The 20,622-nt window shown below is 43.4% G+C and overlaps 1 protein-coding gene and 1 long non-coding RNA gene across 4 annotated transcripts; one reads left to right on the plus strand and one right to left on the minus strand.

Annotated features, from left to right (window-relative positions):
* Positions 1–3,018: 3,018 nt before the first annotated feature.
* Positions 3,019–9,351, minus strand: LOC135315021 (uncharacterized). Of its 3 annotated transcripts, XR_010374456.1 has the most exons (4): positions 9,267–9,335; positions 8,846–8,921; positions 8,508–8,723; positions 3,019–3,323 (listed from the first exon to the last, which is right to left on the minus strand). It is a non-coding gene; the product is annotated as an uncharacterized LOC135315021 (long non-coding RNA). The 3 variants fall into 3 exon arrangements; XR_010374455.1 differs by lacking the exon at positions 8,846–8,921 and having other exon boundaries at positions 9,267–9,351; XR_010374457.1 differs by lacking the exon at positions 8,508–8,723 and having other exon boundaries at positions 8,776–8,921.
* A 112-nt stretch (positions 9,352–9,463) lies between these two features.
* On the plus strand, positions 9,464–18,846 carry CALM1 (calmodulin 1). Its single transcript, XM_064460557.1, has 6 exons — positions 9,464–9,613; positions 12,636–12,666; positions 13,566–13,709; positions 15,773–15,879; positions 17,373–17,508; positions 17,738–18,846. The coding sequence occupies exons 1-6, from the start codon at positions 9,611–9,613 to the stop codon at positions 17,764–17,766; spliced, it is 450 nt and encodes a 149-aa protein (XP_064316627.1). The 5' UTR covers positions 9,464–9,610; the 3' UTR covers positions 17,767–18,846.
* Positions 18,847–20,622: the final 1,776 nt, after the last annotated feature.

Raw genomic sequence — 20,622 nt, forward strand, 5'->3', positions numbered from 1 at the left:
GCGAATTTGTACTGCCACATTTTGTACCTCTGTCACTCTGTGCTAGAGAAGGAATGAGGAAAGCGGCTTTGTCTTTCTGCTGCTTTTTGATACAGAAACCCAGGTCTAAAGAAGTAACTGATCGAGGAAAAGCTTCCTGGCAGTTCTGGCTCATGAGCCAAGCAATTGCTATTGCTGCAAGCTGCAGCAGCACGAAGAGACGGCATCTGATACGGACAGTAAGGACCGAAAGCCCTACGGGCCTCGCAAGGCTCCGCGGCCGCGGCCAGGGCCAGGGCCAGGGCCCGGCTGCGGGAGGCAACCGCCGCCACGCACCCCTCCTCCATGTCCGCCGCTAACCGCCGCCGTCCCCACAGAAGCCCTCCAGTAGACGCACTCCACCATCTCCACTTGACGCATTGCAGGTACAACGCGACCAATCAGGGGGCTTGACTCTTACCAGCTAACCATTGCAGAGTCCCTTTAGCCAATCAGGCGTTCCCTGACAAAGTGCTGCCTCAGAAGCTCCAGCACCGCTTCCGTCGGGGTCCTCCGTTCCGGGGGACGGTAACCTTCCGCGAGAGGATATAGGCCCTGCCGCCCGCGAAGGCGCAGATGAGCACCTCGCTGTCGGTCGTTCCTCTCTGCTCGGCTCGGCTGCCCTAGCGCTGCTCCCGACGGCTTGGCCTCTGCATCTCCCCCGCGGGCGCTGTGGGGCCCGGCAGGGCGCGGGGCGCTGCCGCCAGGCCAGCTGCACGCCGGCCGCCGCCCTGGCCGGGCGACCCGCAGAGCCCTCACGCCCGTCCCGCTGACTGCGGGAAAGCGGGGGAAACATGAAGTTTCACTCGGGAGGCTGCAGGAGGCTCTGGGAAAGCAAAGCGTTTTGTGCTGTGCCGCCCGGGTGCCTGCTGTTGGCTACGCTTTTAATCGCCATCAGCAGTCCCTGCGCGGGAGCGGGAGCCCGGGAGCCTGGAGAGTCACCAGAGCCGAGCCGAGGCAGAGCATCAGTTCAGGCAAATTCTGAAGTGACTCCAGAGGAGCTGCAGAGCTGTCTGTGCCAAGCCGGCAAATGGCATTTGCTGGAGACAGAGCCGGGAGCCCTGCAAGGGCCTTCAGTTAATTGCGGATGTCAGCCTTGGCACCTCTGCCTGTGAGGAGCGGTACCTGCAGCGCCGAGCGCACAGCGCCAGGGCGAAATAAAAGTCCTCTAACAAGGGGCAGGGCATATGGGAAGCCTGGTGTCTTACCAAATTACTTAGATCTGTAGCAAACTGAAGTCTCCAGCATATCAACAATTATTCCTCTGTATCCTTCCTTTGGCGTGCCCGGTTAAAAATCCACCCCCTTCCCCATACCCACAGCCCCATTAATAAATACACTTTACTTCAAAGTGCAGGTTCAGATGTAGCTGTGTCTTCATGCCGATGCAACGCTGCGGTTGCTGGCCTGGGATAGCAGTGCAAGATCTCTTACCTTATCGAACATCCAGCTGTAACAACTTGCATGAGGGCCTGACAAGGGTATCTAGAGAGGTTCACTCCCTAAAGGCTGCACCCTGCCCCACTGGAGACTGAAGGATAGACACGAGGATCTTGGGACAGCCGAAATTCTAACAATAACATTTTTTGCAAGAATTAATCTAGGTGACTACTTGGCACCCATGGACCCATTATGGAATATAGTTCATTTTTTTTGCAGAAGCTTGTGGGCCAGCAGTATGTCACTGAGGAGAGAACAAGATCAGACAAACTAAAGAAATAAGTGGGAGGAGAAGTAGGAAGATATCTATGTTTAAGTGATTTAACCCTATAATAATAATAATAATAATAATAATAATAACAAAAAATAGTCTATTTTGAGTCTTTTGCTTTTTGCTTATTTGGAGCTGAATATCTTGTTTCAGTTATATTTTAGTTAAGGAGATTGGTGCTCTGTAAGCACCTAAAATAGAATATGGAGATAGAGACAGCAGAAGCAGAATGGATGCCAAAGTGAAATGATCTGGAGTGCTGAGCACTGCATCAGCCCACACACAGGCCCACCCCAAGGATAGTGATGCAGAGAAGTCTTAGATGGTGCTCCCTGCTTGGAAAAATGATGTCAGTATTGGCAGACCCAAAACTAAACTGAAAGCTAACCAAAATAAACTAATTACATGTACTTCCCTTCTATATCGCATAAAAATCCCATTCTCAGTGCAGCGCACCTTTGTGTTAGGCTTGTGCTCTTTAACGCTGCTGACAGCTTCAAAGCCAGCACATAACAGTGCACTTACTAAATATAAGTACTTCATTAGCATCTAGCATGCTTCTGCTACCATAAAAATAATAACAAATAGCCATACTGTGGGGAAGGTCAATGCTGTTTGCCAGGAAAGGTGTGCACAAAGTGCTACATGCCTGGGACAGACCAGATTTTAGGCATATTCTTATTTCACAGAAGCTGACAGCCTCAGAATAAGGCAGGCAGAACAGAGATTTAATTAGGTAGCTGACGTGAACTGTACCCTTATGAAAACGTTGGGAAGAATAGCAGGCCCCATGGGACAGCTCTAATTTCCAGGTTTACAGACAGGTTTTCTTGGTACCATTTCTGGAATGCCAACAATGATGTGATGTGCTTTAGGGTAGAGACACATACATAATCTGAGGGTCAGACATTTTGAGAGGCTGAACTTCACACATGCTAGTGCCCCCAAAGGTAGAACCTAAAGTTCTAGATGAAGAACTGGATCAAAGGGGGGGATATCAGAACCTATATTCTGGAGGCATCAGATGTTCTGGTTATTTTAAAAATTATTTTCACTAAAAGACTTTAAAAAAGATGAGCCCTCAGTAGAGGATTTCCTAGCTACTGCCATGCCAGGTTCCATGGGGAGAGGCAGTCTGTTGGCTCTCTGGCAATAGGCTGCAAAGATTGGAATTTATTTTTACAGTTTCTCAGAAGTCATACTAGAAATACATCTTCTTTTCAAGGCTGTTGAAGAACATAGGATTCCCCCTGGCCCCCCCCCCCGCCAAAAAAAAAAAAATGGTGATCAGGCAGTTGGAGAAGTTATTTCATTATCAGCTGGGTTTATTACTGATGTGGGCAGAAACAACATAAAATAGCTGTCTGAAGAAGTGTAATGATTCCATAGTTTTCTTCATGTACTTAAGACAAATGAAGAAGTGTATTGCCTGGCAATGATTCTGCTTCCAGCATGTGTAATTTGGGATGTACTTCTCACCTGAGGCCAGCTCCACAGTATGGTGGATTAGAACACTGGATGTCTCTTGGATGGCAGTATTTGACATCCATTAACTCAGGTGGTTTTGATCTTGTAGCTTCTTATCCCAAGGAACCTGAAAAAGTGATAGAAATGCCTTGTTTTGGATGTGTGAGAGAAAGGAGGCAAAGAATAAATCCCTAACTGATGCAAATTAACATGGATTTATTGACTTCAGGGCATGTTTACAGTTGCTGAAAATCTGTACCAGAAACTAGGATTCTGATTTAAAATTATGATCACCCTTGAACTGCTTAAGTGGAGTTGCTGAATTTTTTACCTCTAGCTGTAGCATGAAGACTTATGACAGTCCTACCTAACCCAAAGAAAATTTTTTTAACATAGACCTACTACAAAAGTATACTTTGGGGTTAAGTAAGGGAGACTTGTCCATTAGAGGACATTTCTGTGGATTTCACATACCTGTCTGCCTATGTCATATATATTCTCATATATATATATTTTTTTTTTTGTTAAATTTAGCTGGGACTTTATTGCAAAATTAGTGTCCCAGTTTGCCCCACAGGAATATTCAGATGAAAATTAATTACTCATGGACAAAGGAGGGGTGTAAAAAACAAGGCAAACAGCTCATTTAATAATTTCCATTATATAAAAAAGCGATCCTGAGTATCTTTGAAGTTTTTTTTTTTCTATGTGAAATAGGACAAACTGAAATGAGAAACAATGGTACTGGAGTTCAACGAACTGATTTCAAACATTTCTTCAGGATTTAAATTCTGAAGGATATTTACCATTGTTTATTATACCATTATAAGCTATATATTGGTTCAAAATTTGTAGCTTACAGCAACAGCTGTTCAGCTCTTATCTATTAGTTCAAAGACAGAAACTTGAACCTATAAAGTAAACCAGTTTTGGGCACAGTCAGTTTTCCAGAATACTCTTAAGAAATGAAATGCAAACTCAAGCCATTCCTAATAAGGTGAATCTGACTAAGAATTGTTTGATTGTTTGTGACATTGTATCATTTAAAATTTTGAGGAATCTGTCTACTGAAATTAGAAACAGAATTTTTCCTATTGTTAGAATGATTGTTCACATACATATCTGTCTATACAGAATATTTTAAAATATATTTGTGATAAAAATAGATTACTTTGACAGATGTATTGACTGGAATCATGGTCGGGAATATAGTTCATATGCATGTATCCAACAGCGAAGAACCATGACCTAGGTATGCCTGACAATGTTACGTAAAAGTATGGAATACTTAGCAAACACATAAATATTCTGTCCTCTTCTGCATTTCCTCTTGAAAAATAGTGGATACAATTTGGCTTTTATCCATAAAACCACTAATGATAACAAGACATAAACAATAGAAAAATAGAAGGAGTAACTTCTGTTTATGTCATGAATCATCCAATGTTTACCTTCCTGTGAAACTGACAATTACAAAACCTGAGAAGGAAAATCCTGTTTTCACATACTCCAATGTTTCTAGAGAACCTTTCATAGGACTATGAAGAAACGTTGGTTTTTTAAGACTGTCTGAAAAAGTTTTGTTCTTTTTTTCATTTATTTTACTTTTCAAGTAGGGAAAAGCACTTTGGTTTAAAAGAATTATTTTATAATGTTTAATCTGCAAGACTTATGACTGAGTTTACGTATGGAAGCACGTCTGTAATTCCCCTCTGTTCAAGTATTTTTAATATAGGATCTTTAATGTTCCCAACTCAAACTGCCCTAAGTTTACAACATGAAACTTAAAATTATTGGGCCTCAAGGATGCCAATTTACATAGCTACGTAGAAAAGGATTCACTAATTTAATTGCAATGTGTAAATAATTTATTTCTAACCAACAGCTAAATAGGTTCTATATCACCATCTAAAACCTTACAAGACAACAGACGCTCAACGTAGGTAGCAACTACTATTATTCAATTACATAGATGGCCTTCTAACACTAAATGCTCAGTGAAAATCCATAATTGCATGTGATTTTGATACACTCCATATTTGGGAATGAGGCAAATATAAAGAAATCATGAGCATATAAAAGGTTGTGGAGTTTTGGTTTTTTTTTCTCTCTCTCAGAAAAGAAACAGTAATATACAGGAATGTATATGTTCCCATTTAAAAGAGCTACCACGTCTGGAAATTTAAATCTTAACATTACAGCAATTTTCTTTTTCACATCTTGTATAAATGTGGTGAAATTCAATTCTGTTCTAGCTTTTTATTTCAGTGGAGTTCCACCCACTTATTTGCAATCTTAGTGAAGCTCACAGAATATTTTTCTAAGAATACTGGCGTAGATTTTCACAGCTGCCAATGGCATTTAGAAACATGAATTTTGTGGAAAATGGCCTCCCCCAAAACCATGGCCTATATGAACAGAATTTTATAAAGAGGGTAGAAAAACTATTTTCTGATAAACCAACAGAATTCCAGTTGCCTTGAAAAGCACTGCAACAAATCCAAACCCAGTCTGGGTAGCTCACACATATAACCGGCAATATTCTAGCCATGAAAACTAATTACGAATTTATTCCAGTTGCACAGATGTTGCACGCATGTATATACGTATATATACGATTTTGGCTTATTATACTTCTAGTTTATTATATACTGGTTACCTCTGCTTACCACCGTAATATCAGCCTCCCAGCTGTACATTAAATGGTATAACAAACTCCCATCCATCTACTCTCACATCCATTCTCCCAGGGCAGATGTCTGTGAAATGTTTTAATTTTTTTTTAACTTACATATATATATAGTACGAGAAAACAATTGCTATGTGTGAGGCCATGTTCTTCAGTGCTTGTGTTAACAATGCCAATGTTGGAAAGCACACCTTGCATGTAAGTAGTACGGTTTATTATTTTTCTGAGTTCTTAACAGAGCTCCTCCTTGTATTTTAGGCTGCTCCCAAAGAATGGACAATTTTAAGTCTCTGCAGAAACAGAGACCAACACTGTAACCTTACTGTCATATTAAGGCAAAATTTTGAAATGTAATGGTAGGTAGAAAGGTAAATGTAGGTAGAATGGTTGCAAGTCTTTCACTACAACTAATACATTTATAAAATAATCTTAATATTACAGCTTAAACACAAGTCAATAAAAGCATGCTTAGTGATGGTAAAATAATTTAGAATAGTAAATGTATCCAGTCAGAAATTCATCATAATAGCTATCGCCTAGCCCTCTGTTGATAAAAAAGCTCTGTAGCAATGGGATGACCAAGTGCTATGGTTTTAGGCACAAACACTGAGTAGTTCCATGGCCCAGTCCAGCTCCCACTGAGATCCAGGAGATTTTGAATGAGGCTGTAGAAGATCCTGGCAAATCATTTGACACTGTGTGTCATTGGAATGACAGGGGCATTTCTTGCCTGCCCACAACTGAATATAAATTTTAAGAGAACAAAGAATACTGATCAAAATCTAGCTGTACAATTGAGTGAAGTCAAATTTACAAGGAGCAGGCAGATGCCAGTTTAGATGAGGTTTTTTTCTACATTAAATAAGCAGCAAAACATTAGTATTCTGTTTTGTTTACATTTATCACTGCCATATGTCAAATTAGGAAAAAAATTCCCCTTAGTCAGAATGTTATTTTGGAGCATTAGCTGTGAAATATTTTCAAATACAGAATGATGCAATTTAACAAAAACTACTGCAGAACCTAACTGTTGCACCTTAATTGATCATCCTGAAATTTTTCGTAAATAAAGCAAGATAACTAATTCCAAATGACTTTAAAAGTAACTTTATTTTAAAATTCAATTTTTAATATAAATGAATTATTAGTGTGAACCATCAAGAGTTAGCAAAAGTAGACACAAAAATAAAAAAATAAAAAAGAAATAGGAATAAATGCACAGCAATCCTTCTACTCAAAGGACCTATTAATCTTTGGCAACATTCACTGAATGTGACTGAGTGGCTTTTTACTTCACATTTCCAAGTTTCTTCACGCATGTCCAAATGCTGTAACGCTGATAGTTTGTAAGAGAATCTATATAAATTTTAATTACTTGTCTCCTCAACAGATCAATCTAACCCCTTCACTTTTTAACAAGTGAAGGTTTGGGTCAATGGAAGAACTTACTTAACTTAAAATTAACTTTAAAGACACTGAAGTAAGGCATCCACATTCTAAACTGTCACCTTTAAATGTTGGTAAGATCATTCTCCTGACAGTACCTTCAGCTTTCAATGTTAGACACATTTTGGCCAAAGACCATGAGACTGCATTAGTTATTTATCCTTGTGAGATAATCGTACAAATTTCTTAGCCCAATATGTATATAGAATTCAGTGTTTCAGTAATGAGATCTTCACCTGTGTAAGACCAGCACAATGAGGTGAATGATTTGTACATGAACATTGTTCTCCACACATCCCTGTGAGACTCGGAGAGTTCCAAGATTCACTTATCTAAGCAAAAACTCTTGTAGCCCACATCAGTCAAATATTGTGCCATGTGCCATGGGAAAATAAGAGCTTAAAATTGTTGGTCTGGTTTGAAAACAAAAGATCAATTTTCATGTTCTTCCATTGCAAAAAAAAAAAAAAAAAGTCCAATGTCACTGCCTGGTAGTTTAATAAAAAAAATATTTAATAAGTGTATTAAAAATAGGAAGCTGGAAATTCTGCATCTAAAATGGAAGCTGTCTATAAACCTATCATTGCAGACTAGCCAGCTGCAAATCGGTTCTCTGACACCATTTCATATACCATATACCATTTGTTCCTGCAGATATGTTAGGATGGTTTGGGGACGACACTATGACACAGTAAATATGCTATTTTATTTGCTGTGAGAAATCCTTCTAGATTTGAAATGGGTAACTCTTGAGTTTGCCAACCTATCACTGTGTTCCAGAAAGGCAAGCAAATAAATTGTGACTTCAGTAGCAGAGCTATTGAAATTGTTAAACAAACACAGCCCAACTGATTTTGTCTTCATTTCAAACACTGAAGTATGCATGATCTTTAAAAAAACCCAGAAAAATAGAAAAATGTATTTTAAAAGATTTAGTGCTATACTGCAAGCAGTTCATCAGAATTATGACCTGATTGGAAATACTGCTAGCCTCCCAATCCAGAGAGAGGCCCAGACTAAAACCTTAACCAAAAATATATTGAACTACAAGGAAGCTCAAAATCTAAGGGTACCTGTCATGAACAGAACCCAATTCCTCTATTCAAGTGTGGGTCCAGTTTGTTTGTGTTTCCACACCTATTTTGGGAGGTACAGCATGAAGGCTACAATATTTACCTGGGTTATTATCAGTTGGTGGACAAAATCTTCAAGCCCAGAGCAGGCAGAGGAGAAATGAAAACTATATTTTACATCAGGACATGCTTTTGCTGCCTCTCACTTGTAGGCTACAGCTGGTCTGCTGAGAAGGGCTGAAGTGACGTGACTGTTGTAGAACATCTGATTCTGGACTGAATTTTATCATCATCTAGATTTTGTTGCTTGACAAAAGCCCTACGATTTAAAAAAAAAAAATAATAATGCAGCTGTGCTCATGTGAACATACCAGCTTTACAGTCGCTGTCGTACCCTCCTTGTCGCTCAGATTTCCCGAAGAATGTGCTTTATTAACTCACCCCCCACGTGCCATCATCCCCAGGTGCTGCCCCGGGATCCCCGGGACCGCAGGCCACCGCTCCGCCAGTGGGGATGCTGGACAGGAAATTAAAAAGAGCACCAACTGGGCCGAGGTTCCCCCCAGCCGCGGCGGCCCCAGCCCAGAGAGCGACGGGGAGATGGGGAGAGGCCTCGGCGCGGGGCCGGCGGGAAGGCGGCGGGGTGCAGCCCTCTCCCCCCCGGCCCGGCCGCTCCCCGCGGGCTGCGGGAGAAGCGCTCGGCGGAAAATGGCCACTGCCGGGGCCAGGCTGCTGCCCTCGCCCCTCGGCTTGGGGCGGGGCGGGAGCCGGGCAGCCCACGGCGGGCTGCAGCCGTGCCGAGCCGAGCCGCGCCACGCCGGGAGCGGGGCCTCTCACTCGCCTGTCCCTGCGTGGCTCTTACCTCAGGGGGCGAGGAGAAAAGGGACGGGGAGAAGAACCGGCAGCGAGCGACCCGGGGTGCGGGGGGAGCGGGCCCGCTGGGGGGCGGAGGGGGGGGGGGGGGAGGGGGGAGGGGCCGGACCGCGGAGGGGGCAGGGCTGCTCGCCGCAGTCACCCTCGCACATACCGCGCCGGGGAGGAGAGAAAAAGGCCCCGCTCCGGCGGAGGGATACAGCCCTACATATATAGCCGAGCGGCGCAGGCTCACACCCCCAGCACTTCTCCGAGCCGCGCCGGGGAGGAGGCAGCAGCCGCCGCTCGTGGTCGCGCAGTTCCTGCAGTCGCCGCCGGGCCCGCCGCCGCGCCATGGTAAGTAGCTTGACCGACGGCGGGGCGCCCGGGCTGCTGCGGCGGAGGCTCGCTGCGGGGCTGGGGGACGGTGGGGTCGCTCGGCGGAGCCGGGCTCTCCCCGGGGAGGAGCGGGGTGGGGGGGTGTCCCCTGCGGGGAGGGGGCGGCGGGAGCCCGGAGGCTGCAGCACCCCCCTTCCCGCCCGCGTCCCCGCGGGGCAAGAGGACTGTGGGCTGCGGACGGCCCCCCGCCGCGCAGCGCGGGATCGCCGCGGAGCTGCGGCCCTTCCTCTTCCGCTGCTTCCTTCCCCTTTCCCCGGGGCCTGCCGCGCGGGCGCCGCGGCCCCGCGCCCTCCCGCAGCGGCCCCGCCTCGCCTCCCCCCCGCATGCGGCGCTCACTCCGGAAAGGGCCGGGCGTGTCTCCCCGGGGCCGCGGCCACTCCGCCGGGCAGGGCGCGCCGCGGGGCGGGGGCCGTGCCGCGCGGGGTCTGCGGGCGAGGATCCCGCTCGGCTCCGGCACCAGCTGCACTGCGCAGGGAGCGGGGGGCGGGGGGGGGCGGCCCGGGGGAGGGCACCGCGCTGCAGCTACTGCGCCCTCGCCCCCCCCCCCCCCATCCCCCAAAAAACGCAGCAGCCGCGGCGAAGCCCCATCGCTGTCTGCATTACATCATGTCTCCTCCTCTTCCTCACCCGGCCCCCGCGCACCCCCCGGCCGGGAAGGACCGGGGCGCAGTGCTCGGTTGGAAACGGCCCAGCGCCCGCACGGGGGGCTCGGCGGGGGGAGCGCTGCCCTCCCCACCCGGGGGCTGCGGGGGAAGAGCCGCTGCCCCCGCCGCCGAGATGGGGGAGGCTGGCGGCGAAGCCGAGGCGCCCTGCGGCCGGAGGATGAGGACGTGGTGCGGCCGGGGCGGGAGGGGAAGCGGGGCCGCACTGCAGCAGTGGGCGGCTGCCGGCCGGAGGGCGCCTGTTGCGCTGCGAGCCTCCCGCTCCCCCTCCCGGGCCACGCCAGCCTCCGCCTCGCCTGCCGGAGCGCGTCGCTGGTGGGCGCCGGGCGCAGCCCCCGCCACCCAGCCCCCGGCCCACGCTGCGCCGCCAGCCCGGGCGGCGAGAGGAAGGGCTGGGATTTTCCCGGCGGTTTTTTGCTTCCTACGAGAACGGCGAAACAGTTGCCGGCTGACCTCTAATCGCATTTTGGCAATCTGGGTGTACCTCGGCTCTGTCTCTCCATCTCCCCTTCCCGTCGGGGAAGGCTGACATCACCGGGACAGGATCTGATGACTTGGCTGGGTGGGGTAATGGCTTCAGCCCTGGGTACCTTTGTCCTGTAGCCAGGGTGAGCGGGCAGCGCTTGTGCCTGTTGCTCGGGAAGGTGAACCCCATGGCGCTTTCGGGTCGGGTTGCCTGTTTCTGGCGTCGCGGTGCGTGCAAGGCTGGCTTTTTTTCGTTTTTAATTGGAAATCCGAGTTTTAGAAACGTCTGGTGAGCTCCGACTAATGGGGCACCCGGTGGCTGTGGGTTGGAGGTTTTGCCGAGGTGTGGCTCTATTTCCTGTTCTGCAGGGCATTGAGTCTGTTATGTAAATTCCTGAGATAATCTTTAAGTAAAACCTCGCATTTTCTGGAAAATCACAAAGACAGTGCAGAAAGGCGAACTGGAATTTGAACACAAGTTTTCTGCTGTTATTAAAGGAGACGTATTAAATTTAAACTCTCTATTTAGCTGTTAACATTTCTACCCTTCTTCCCCCACCCCCACCCCCCATGGGGAATTGTTTAATCATTACATACAGACATGGAAAGATTAAAAAAACCCAACACCTATTTACAGGTGAAATCTGTGCGTGTCACTTAATATATATGGCAGGCTTTCAGCCTTGCCCTATTGCCTTGTGCAAGAGTTTAACAGATTATATAGCCTCTTAATTCTCCCACTGTATTTGTTGCTCTTTACTGCAGTTATGTGGTTTTTGTACTTGAATAATGGTGTTTTAAGACAAAAGCGTTACAAGATGTCTGCTTTCTCTGACCTACAAAATTCTCTGTTCTATTAGTAAAAGCTGTCTAATAACATGAGTTTAAAAGGAATTAGTACCGTGTATTCTCCAGTGTCTGTGACTAGGTGTGTAAAATCCAGGTGTTTATTCTTTTTTAATTACTAGGAAAATGCATATTTTTCATAAAGAACTGGTTAGCTCCTCTGAGTCCAAGCAGCAGAGTGTTTTGTGATGCTGTATCCGTACAGGAGGGAGAGGCTTCTGGAAGGATGTGGTTAGCACAGTTAAGCTCTAGGAAAGCCCATATAACTGACCACTGCGCTTGTATACCTTTGGATACAGCAGTGGCCTCTTGATGTACGGAAGGTTATAAGCAGGCATTTTAAATCGTATCACTTAAAATTATGTATAAAACAGCCTGTGTATCAGTGCGAGATGCCTTAAACCGGTTGGCTGAAGGGAAAAATAATGCCTTGAAAACTGGCATTTTCTTTGTCAGAGATGGCAAAAATCTCCGTAATACTGTGGTAAATTCCTCCTAATATCACAGCACAGTCCTTCCTGTTAAGCTTACAGTAGGCTGATACTTGATGCAGCGTGCTGGGGGAGGGCGGACTTCAGTAGCATTGGATCACTAGGTGGCATGCTTGTTAGCCCACTAATGTGCAAATACCCCCACGCAGTATTAGGGTCGTTGTACTGCTGGAGATGACATCTGGTGTTGTGCGAAACCCCAAACGTGTATCACTAAGGATTTCATGCCCCTCTGACCAATTGCCACGAGCCTGCCCTGTGTGCTTGACTTGACCAAATCAGATTCTCCAAGTTGAAGGATGGCAAGTCTGGTTCTTTGTGTGCGGTTTCAGACCAAGTTAGTGTATATGCTTTTTGGAAATGGCTGCATGGTGTAGGTGCAGAGGCAGAATTCCAAGGGCTGAAAGTGGCTTTGTAAAAATGAGGATAAATCACTACTAAAATCTAAAGAAAGTGTCTTGGGGCTTGACATAGCAGAGGTAAACAATATTCTAAAATGTTCTATTCTTCGTGTAGGCTGATCAGCTGACTGAAGAACAGATTGCTGGTAAGTGTCTTGATGAGAAACGATTATTTTTTTTGTTAACTCCTTGTGACTAAAGAAAAATATATTCTCAAACAATAGGGAAAAACTTTTTGTCAACTTCAAATATGTACTAACACTTCTTTAAAAAGGACTTACTTTAAAAAAATCCAGAAGATTACTGGTTTATTGTATCTTAATTTAGACTGCTTGTTCCTTGGGCTAGAGATAATGATTTTTTTAGACTTTTTTAGACTTGAGCCAAGTCCTTCTAGATTTCTTGCAAACAGAAATAATTGCTAGACTCGTGAATTTCTTGGAGTCAAAGCAGACCTGGGTACTCTTGTCTTTTTAATAAAGCAAAGATAAACTTGAAATGAAATGAGTAAACCTAAAATGGATTTATTACACAATAATATAAGCCAATGTCTTATTTAAATAACTTCTAACAGAGTGTCTGTAATTCAGACTGGTTAGGAGGAGCATTATTTGACCTTCCAGAGACCAGTCACCTGCTTGTGGCTGACATTAATTCTTATTGTCTGCTGCCTTAAAAATCAGTGGTAAATCACAACCCTTATTGTTCCTGTAAGTCTGTTGATGGTGAAGGGAGCCCAGTGGGTCCTTTCACTTATTCCAAGCAGCTGCTGTTTATGGTGCAACTGTGCCTTAAGCAAGGTAATGTTGAAATGCATTATAGAGTTGTAATGCAGGCAACAGACACATTAAATAAGTTTGAATATACTATGCAAATTATGTGTTGGTGCTGTATGCTCTCTTAATATGAGTGTTAGTTCAATATATGGACAATTAGATGAATTTTTTCTTAATTGTACCAGGCATTGTCAGTGGAGTGCATTTTTAGTATGCAGTTTTGTCATGCTGGTGATGTTACTAAACACTGGGACTGTTTCTGCCTCTAGAATTCAAGGAAGCCTTTTCCCTATTTGACAAAGATGGTGATGGTACTATCACAACAAAAGAACTGGGAACTGTCATGAGGTCATTGGGTCAAAATCCAACAGAAGCAGAATTGCAGGATATGATCAACGAGGTAGATGCTGATGGTAAGTGTTGGAAAGATAGTTACTAGTGCTGTGATCATCTTAAATATGTATGACCTCCACACCTGGGCTTGGACTGCACAGAGAAGATTCTGTGTCATTTAGTATTCTGAAACTGCTTCAAGAGATCAATAGATGCTAAACTGAGAGGGGTGTCAATTTTTTGATTGCTCTCTGCACAGCAAAGATGCTAGCAGTATTAGTGAGAATCTAAAAAAGGGGATGAATGAAGACAAAATTACGCTGCTTGTCTTTAATATTTTATGGATCACAAGCTTCCTATTGCTGTCTGACTTGCCCTGACCTGCTGTTAACCTGTGTTTCCACCCAGCTTTTCTATACATGTTTCATCAGTCCATATTGGTCTTAATAGCTGTACTAATGTCTGTGGTTTTGTCTAAGGCAAGAACTGTGGTAGGAGTGGAATAGTGCTAAACTTCCAAGAATTGGGAAAGCAACAGGGAGAGACTGTTGAGTCTAATGTAGTAGATTAGATCACTAACAGATGGGGTGGAGGGATTGGAGGCAAATACAGGGAAACCGTCCTGTATCAAGTCTATCAGAATTATTTAAATGGATGCCAGAAAGGGTAACTAAACATTTTGTTACTGAGACTCCAGCCAGGTTAGCAGTTATAAAAAGGAAAAATGCTTTCCCTTGACATTACTGATCAGTGATGTCAGGATTTTGATCTTGTATGTTGGTTGTGATAGTGATTATTTCTCTAATATCTCAGGAAAAGAGTGAAAGTATCTTGGCAAAACTATAGATTATTTGATTATCAGATGACATTATTTACAACTGCTTTCCTGGAAGTGGACGTTGACCTTAATTGCTACCTCTTGGATGCAGACAGTGAAAAACCCTAGGGTTTACGGTGCTATGTAGAGTGAGTTTGTAGTGGCTTCTCGAGGCTGTAGTCCACAGTGCTGGCTGGTAGACTGAGGACTTCAGATAAGTATGCCTGCCTATCTGTTTAAATTTGTTTTATGGCAGAATGCTTTGCTATCATTCTACATGTTCACTGAGGATTTTTCAAAGCTCAGTAGAAGACCTGTATTCAGATTTAGCTGGTAGATACAGCTGGCCATGATGATAAATAGCTCTGTATGTCTCAATCTGGAATCCCTAGGCTGCATTTTTTTTTTTAATGGCATTGATTTAGCTTCTCTGCTATACTTACCCAGTGACTTTATATGTTTCCCTCAAGCAGTGGGTGGGTAATAGTTGCACAGTGAACTATTGAATATGGTGGTTTTGTCATACAGGGCTGAATCTTCATTATACAAATCTAGTTTCTGCTCTTCTAAATAACTTGTTTCTTCACCATACCACTTTTCTCCTAGCTTTGAGCAGCCTTACTTTGAATGAAGAACTTAAATCTTAGGGATGAGGCCTGGATGTTACTAGGGATTTCCAGTTTTGCAGTGAAATACCTCTAAGAACCTACTGCTAAGCTTATCAGAAATACCAAATAATGGCAGCCTTTCTCATGTCACTGGAATTTGCAGAGCTGTGTTGCCCCTCAAAATGGTGCATTACTCTTGTGTGGTGTACAACATATGTTCATAAAGAAGTTGGTTTTTAACAAGGAAAAAGTATTTATGAGCAGCTTAGTGAACTGTAATTTTTCAAAGCTTTAGATATTCTGGATTTGTAGTGCCAGCTTCATAATACATTCCCTTCTGGAAATTTCCTCAGCAGTTGGGAGATTCTAAAGAAACTAAACAACTTTGGGGGAATGATTTGAAGTAAAGATAAGTATTGGTTAACCTTGGAGCATCAGACCAATATTTTACTTGCGATTTGGGTGGCAAATGGTATGGCTTGACCTGGAGAGAAGGCAACAGTTGACTTCGTTGTGCTGAAACACTGCAATGACAGTGGCTACTGCACATTGTAATAGCAAAAAGGCAGTGGTAGTAATTAAGGGAGAAGATCCAGTTCTTCTGTAAGAATGGTTTACAGAGGATCTGCCAGTCTTGTCCGTGGCTCAATTAAATGCCAGACTTTTTGTAATAAAGAAAAGCATGAAGTGTAATTTTTGGAAGTTTCTTTTCATTAAGGCAATGGCACTATCGACTTCCCTGAATTTTTAACCATGATGGCCAGAAAAATGAAGGACACAGACAGCGAGGAAGAAATCCGTGAGGCATTCCGAGTCTTTGACAAGGTAATAATAAAAGTACAAATACTCTTTAGAAGCAGTAATTGTGTCCATTTTTTTGCTCAGTGTTTTCCCTTGTCTGGAAGGGGAAAAAGAGTCCTCTGTTGGCAGCAGGGGAATTGGACACAGAGCAGGGACTGTTCTAGAAACACAACCAGGACTGTTGCAGGCTGGTTCTACCTGCTTAACACACCAGGTCTAAGCTTTAGGCTCTTCCATGAGGAAAACTTTCTGGCCTTTCCTTAGGAGCAGAGATGAGCAGAACTTGATGTTTGTGGGGTGGCTTTTTTTGAGGGGTGGGGTGGTGGACTGGTGGTTTTTTTCTGTACTTTCTGACTTTGGGGGAATGGGGAAATATTTGCATGGATGCACAAGGTTTTATACTTCACGGAAGCTTTTGAAGCTTAGAGGGATGTGAAATATTGCATGTGCTGTTTTCAATATGTGGACTTAGAGGTTGCTTTCTGGAAAACCTAAGAGCTCAACTCCTTCCATTGTCTTTAAGGATACCTGGGCATACACGATGAAGGCCAATTACTTCTAGAACAGGAGTTCCTCTCTTTGGATTGCTTGGATATGATATGTGTTACAGGCAAATTGTGTAGAGCAATGGCTGGTGCAGTTGCTAAGCTGATGCACACATGTGTAGAAGAAGGCCTTACTACTTCCCCTTTTTATGGAAAAAAGTGACAGTCCATAGTACTTCACTGGAAAATGTGCTAGAGGAAATGTTTGATTGTTTGGTTAGTACTTCATCTACCCTGTGGGTTTATTTCTGTGGATGAGACTTGTGTTCAAAGCCACTGATGTATTTTATCTACTGATGATGGCCATACAAACTTCTGCTCTAAGCTAGTATAATCTGCCTGTAGATGGAAGAGGACAATTTCTGAAATGGCTAGGGTTGAGCTCTAGGTTTGGCTATTACTAACGGGAACACTGACTTAGCTGTGTCATTCTCTTTTTTTATTGCCACAAAGCTGTTCACAAGTCCATATGAGTAGGATTTAAATGCTTTCTTTAAAGGTTTGTTACATATCATCTTATCCAGGAAACCCAACCTAGCCACCTGCAGTCTGCTTACAGAGGTAGTATTATACAGAAGAGAAAGCTGACTTTATTCTTGCTTGTGGGGAAATTGGTCACTCTTCTTTTTTTGGCCTTGCTTAGGTAGCAGAAACAAAATAAACCATTTTGTTTCTGGGTTTATTTTTGAAAGCTCTTCAAAAGCATTAAAAATACCTTATCACAGCTACAAATCAAGCATGCAGTTACTCTTACAGTACAATAATTATATAGAAGGGTATGGTGGCATGCATGTTTTGTAAGGCAATAGGACTAGTATATACTGTAGGGTTATACAGTGTACCAGGTCTGTATATCTGTTCCAAGTGCTGTAAGGCTAGTTCAGAAGCAGGTATTGGAAACCTGGATGAAGTTTCAGCGTTATTCGGTGTCAGGATTGTTGATCATGATTTTGTGCAACTCTTTCCTCACAGGATGGCAATGGCTATATCAGTGCAGCAGAACTACGCCATGTTATGACAAACTTAGGAGAAAAGCTAACAGATGAAGAAGTAGACGAAATGATCAGAGAAGCAGACATTGATGGGGATGGGCAAGTCAACTATGAAGGTAAAAAGATACTTGTCTTGACTCAAAACCCTTACACAGATTGAGTGAAAGCTTGTTGCATAGGGCATTAATTTCTAGTACCTGAGACACCAGTTTATTTCGTTGTCCACAGAAGTGGACAAAAAAGTAAATGTGGTGAAAGGGGCTTTTCTTATGCCAGGTGTGTTTAAGAGTTACTAGTTGAAGTACTCTAGAGACAATAAATCACAGTGACTTTTTGTCTTTTCAGAATTCGTACAGATGATGACTGCAAAGTGAAGAGACCTCCTTTACACCTTTTTTCCTCTAGAAGAATCAAATTGAATCTTTTACTTACCTCTTGCAAAAAAAATGTTCATTTATTCATTCTGTTTCTGTATAGCAAAACTGAATGTCAAAATACCTTCTGTCCACAAACTGCATGTAATGGTTGGTGGTCCTGTCCCCAAGAGATAAAGTTAAACATCAGTTTTATGATATAAATAATTGTACTACCTTGAAAATAAAAAAAAGGAAGCACTTAGTGAACTCAAAAGTTCCATTTGCTAATGACTATTACACTGTTTGGGCTGGCCAGTTTTTCATGCATGCAGCTTGACAATTGAGCACAGTCAGACATTTGTATTAAAAGGAAAAAACAACCTAACAGATCCACTCTTTTGTTCAACAGTGGATTCTAGTTCAATTTGTAGTATAAATTGTCATAGCTGGTTTACTTTAAAATTGGTTTATACCTCAAGATGGTATGCAGCAAAATGGTTGAAGGATGCAAAACTTAGAGAAAATGCCCTAAAGGTTGAATGGTTCTCCTGTACGTAGCAGTGTGCTCCAAAAAGATGATCTTAACTATGGATGGCATGTCTGTGTTAAAATACTGGTTTAACATTGTCTGCATTGCACTATAGTGAAACGGGTGTCGGGCTGTTACCGTTCACAAAATTTTTAAAAGAAACCTTCACCAAGGGAGCATCTTTGGACTCTCATATTTTTAAAACCTTCTGTACCATGACTTGGAGCTGGCGGAGTAGCCTGTGGACTTCAGCACAACTATCAACATCGCTGTTCAAGATATTACAATTTATGTCCATTCCAAGTTGTAAATGCTAGTTTTTTTTCCAATAAAAGACCATTAACTTAAAGGTGGTGTTAAATGCTTTGTAAAGCTAAAATATATATATATAATTGAGATAATAAACCAAAAAAGCAGTAGGAGGGAAGTGTTTCTATGAATGACTTGCTGCTAAATTATAATGCACATGTATGCAATAAGTTATCCCCTATCTTTTCAAGATGGCAAGAACTGACCTCCTGTAACCCAAGACCTTTGCTATAAATAAATGAACTTGTGCTTGCCTTTCATATTACGACAATGTTAATTTAGTTGGTCTCGAAGTCGTGTAATGCTGACTCGTCAACTATCAGCACAGAAGTAACACCTCATTTCACTAAAGTGAAGAGCTCTGAGCATGCATGTCAATACTGGGGAAATGTGTATAGGTTGCTTATGTTTTTTTGACAGGTTATAGAAACTAGTTGGAGAAATTAAACAGCATGGACTTCATAGATATCTATGATTCTCAAACATGCCAAAAAATGCATTTCTCTACCCAAGGAAAGAAAAAAAGGACATTTCTTTTACAGTATGCTAAAAACAAACTAAAAAAGAAAAAAACCTAAGCCTTTTTGGAAAGCGGGGCTATTACGTCTTGACTATCTTCTCAAACACTTGCATGAATTTTGTGGGGTGGAGAAGAGGACTAGGGTTAATTTAAAAACCATCTTGTTACTTCTGCTTTGCATGCACTAGCAGTGCTTAGTCATTCCAGGTCTCTGAGTAAGTGTTCTCTGATCTTTCAGCTTCCCCATGAATAAGTGGCAAAGCAGCCGTGTCCACTCTGTTGGAAAGAAGAATGTTTTTGTTTTGGTTTTGTTTTGTGTTTTTTTTCTTTAATAGCAGAGCCTTCATGAGGAAGGCTTTTATGCTTGGGAGGGATGGACTACAGCTTAATTACTTGACTGTAAGTTTGTTTCCAAATGTAACTGGAGTTGCAAACCTTAACTGCTTAATTGCCTTTGGTTTTGGAGAGTATTGATACTCTTGAAAGAGATGCAAGCCTCCATTCATCCTGTCTAACTGAGGTGCTTGTGTTAAGAACTTGGTTGCTTGAAATGCAGCTTTGTTCAGTGGGGGTCAAGAGACTTCCAGAAGGCAATTGAGACTATCTGCCTTCAGTGATTTTTTTTTTTAAAATTATTTTTTTCCTGGGGGGAGGGGGGTAGAGTTCTGGGTGACTAGGGACCCAGACACCTTAACCAAGTGCCTAAAAGTTAGATGGGCTGAATGTAGGCAATTGTTAGATCTGTAGTTGTTGCAAAGGTTTTTTGGTGTGGCTGTGTATGCTGTCTTAGCAAACTGGCCATGATGATGGGAATGTCTGACTACCATTTGAAAGTACTGTCTTGCATGGCAGCTGCGAACGGCTACTTTGGTAGTGCTTGAGAGAGGCTGCGCTGATTCTGTAGACCAGCTTGTAAAGAGAATGTACTCAAGAGACAGACAAGGTAGGAGCAATGGTTGCTTCTCTGAACTAATTACTTCTGCCTGAGTGTGCAGAGAGATCTTGTCTAGTAGGTAAATGCTTCTTACCATCTATCCGTCATTCACTCACGGTTGGTAGGGTAGTTCATTTAAGAACAGCTGCTTTTAGCTTATTCAGTGTGCTCTGTGCTTGCTAGCAAAGAGACCTCATTCCTGCAAGAGGTTCTTGGCTTGATTAGAAATTGTCTGGCAGTGTGCAGTGTTGGTATGCCCTGTAACTGAATCTGCCTGGAGGTATCTAATTATTAACTGACTTCAGTACCACATCAACCTCGAGTAAATGTATCCTCTGTACAGGACTTTAGCTCTGTTCCCTTCTGCATAGTGAATATCTAGAGAAATGAAATGGTGTCATCAAGGACTTTTTTTTTTTAATGTGAGTGTGTGTGTGTGTGGCTTTGGCTTTTTCCAAATGTGAAAGTGTGGGCTGGATACACTTGGTGCATGGCTTAGAAACATGGGACTGGAAAGAACTTCCTGGGTCATCAGATCCAGTCCCCTGCTATTGCAGGCAACCGTGTCATATAATCCTTTTA

This window comes from Phalacrocorax carbo, chromosome 9, assembly GCF_963921805.1.
Source record: "Phalacrocorax carbo chromosome 9, bPhaCar2.1, whole genome shotgun sequence".
Lineage (NCBI taxonomy): Eukaryota > Metazoa > Chordata > Aves > Suliformes > Phalacrocoracidae > Phalacrocorax > Phalacrocorax carbo.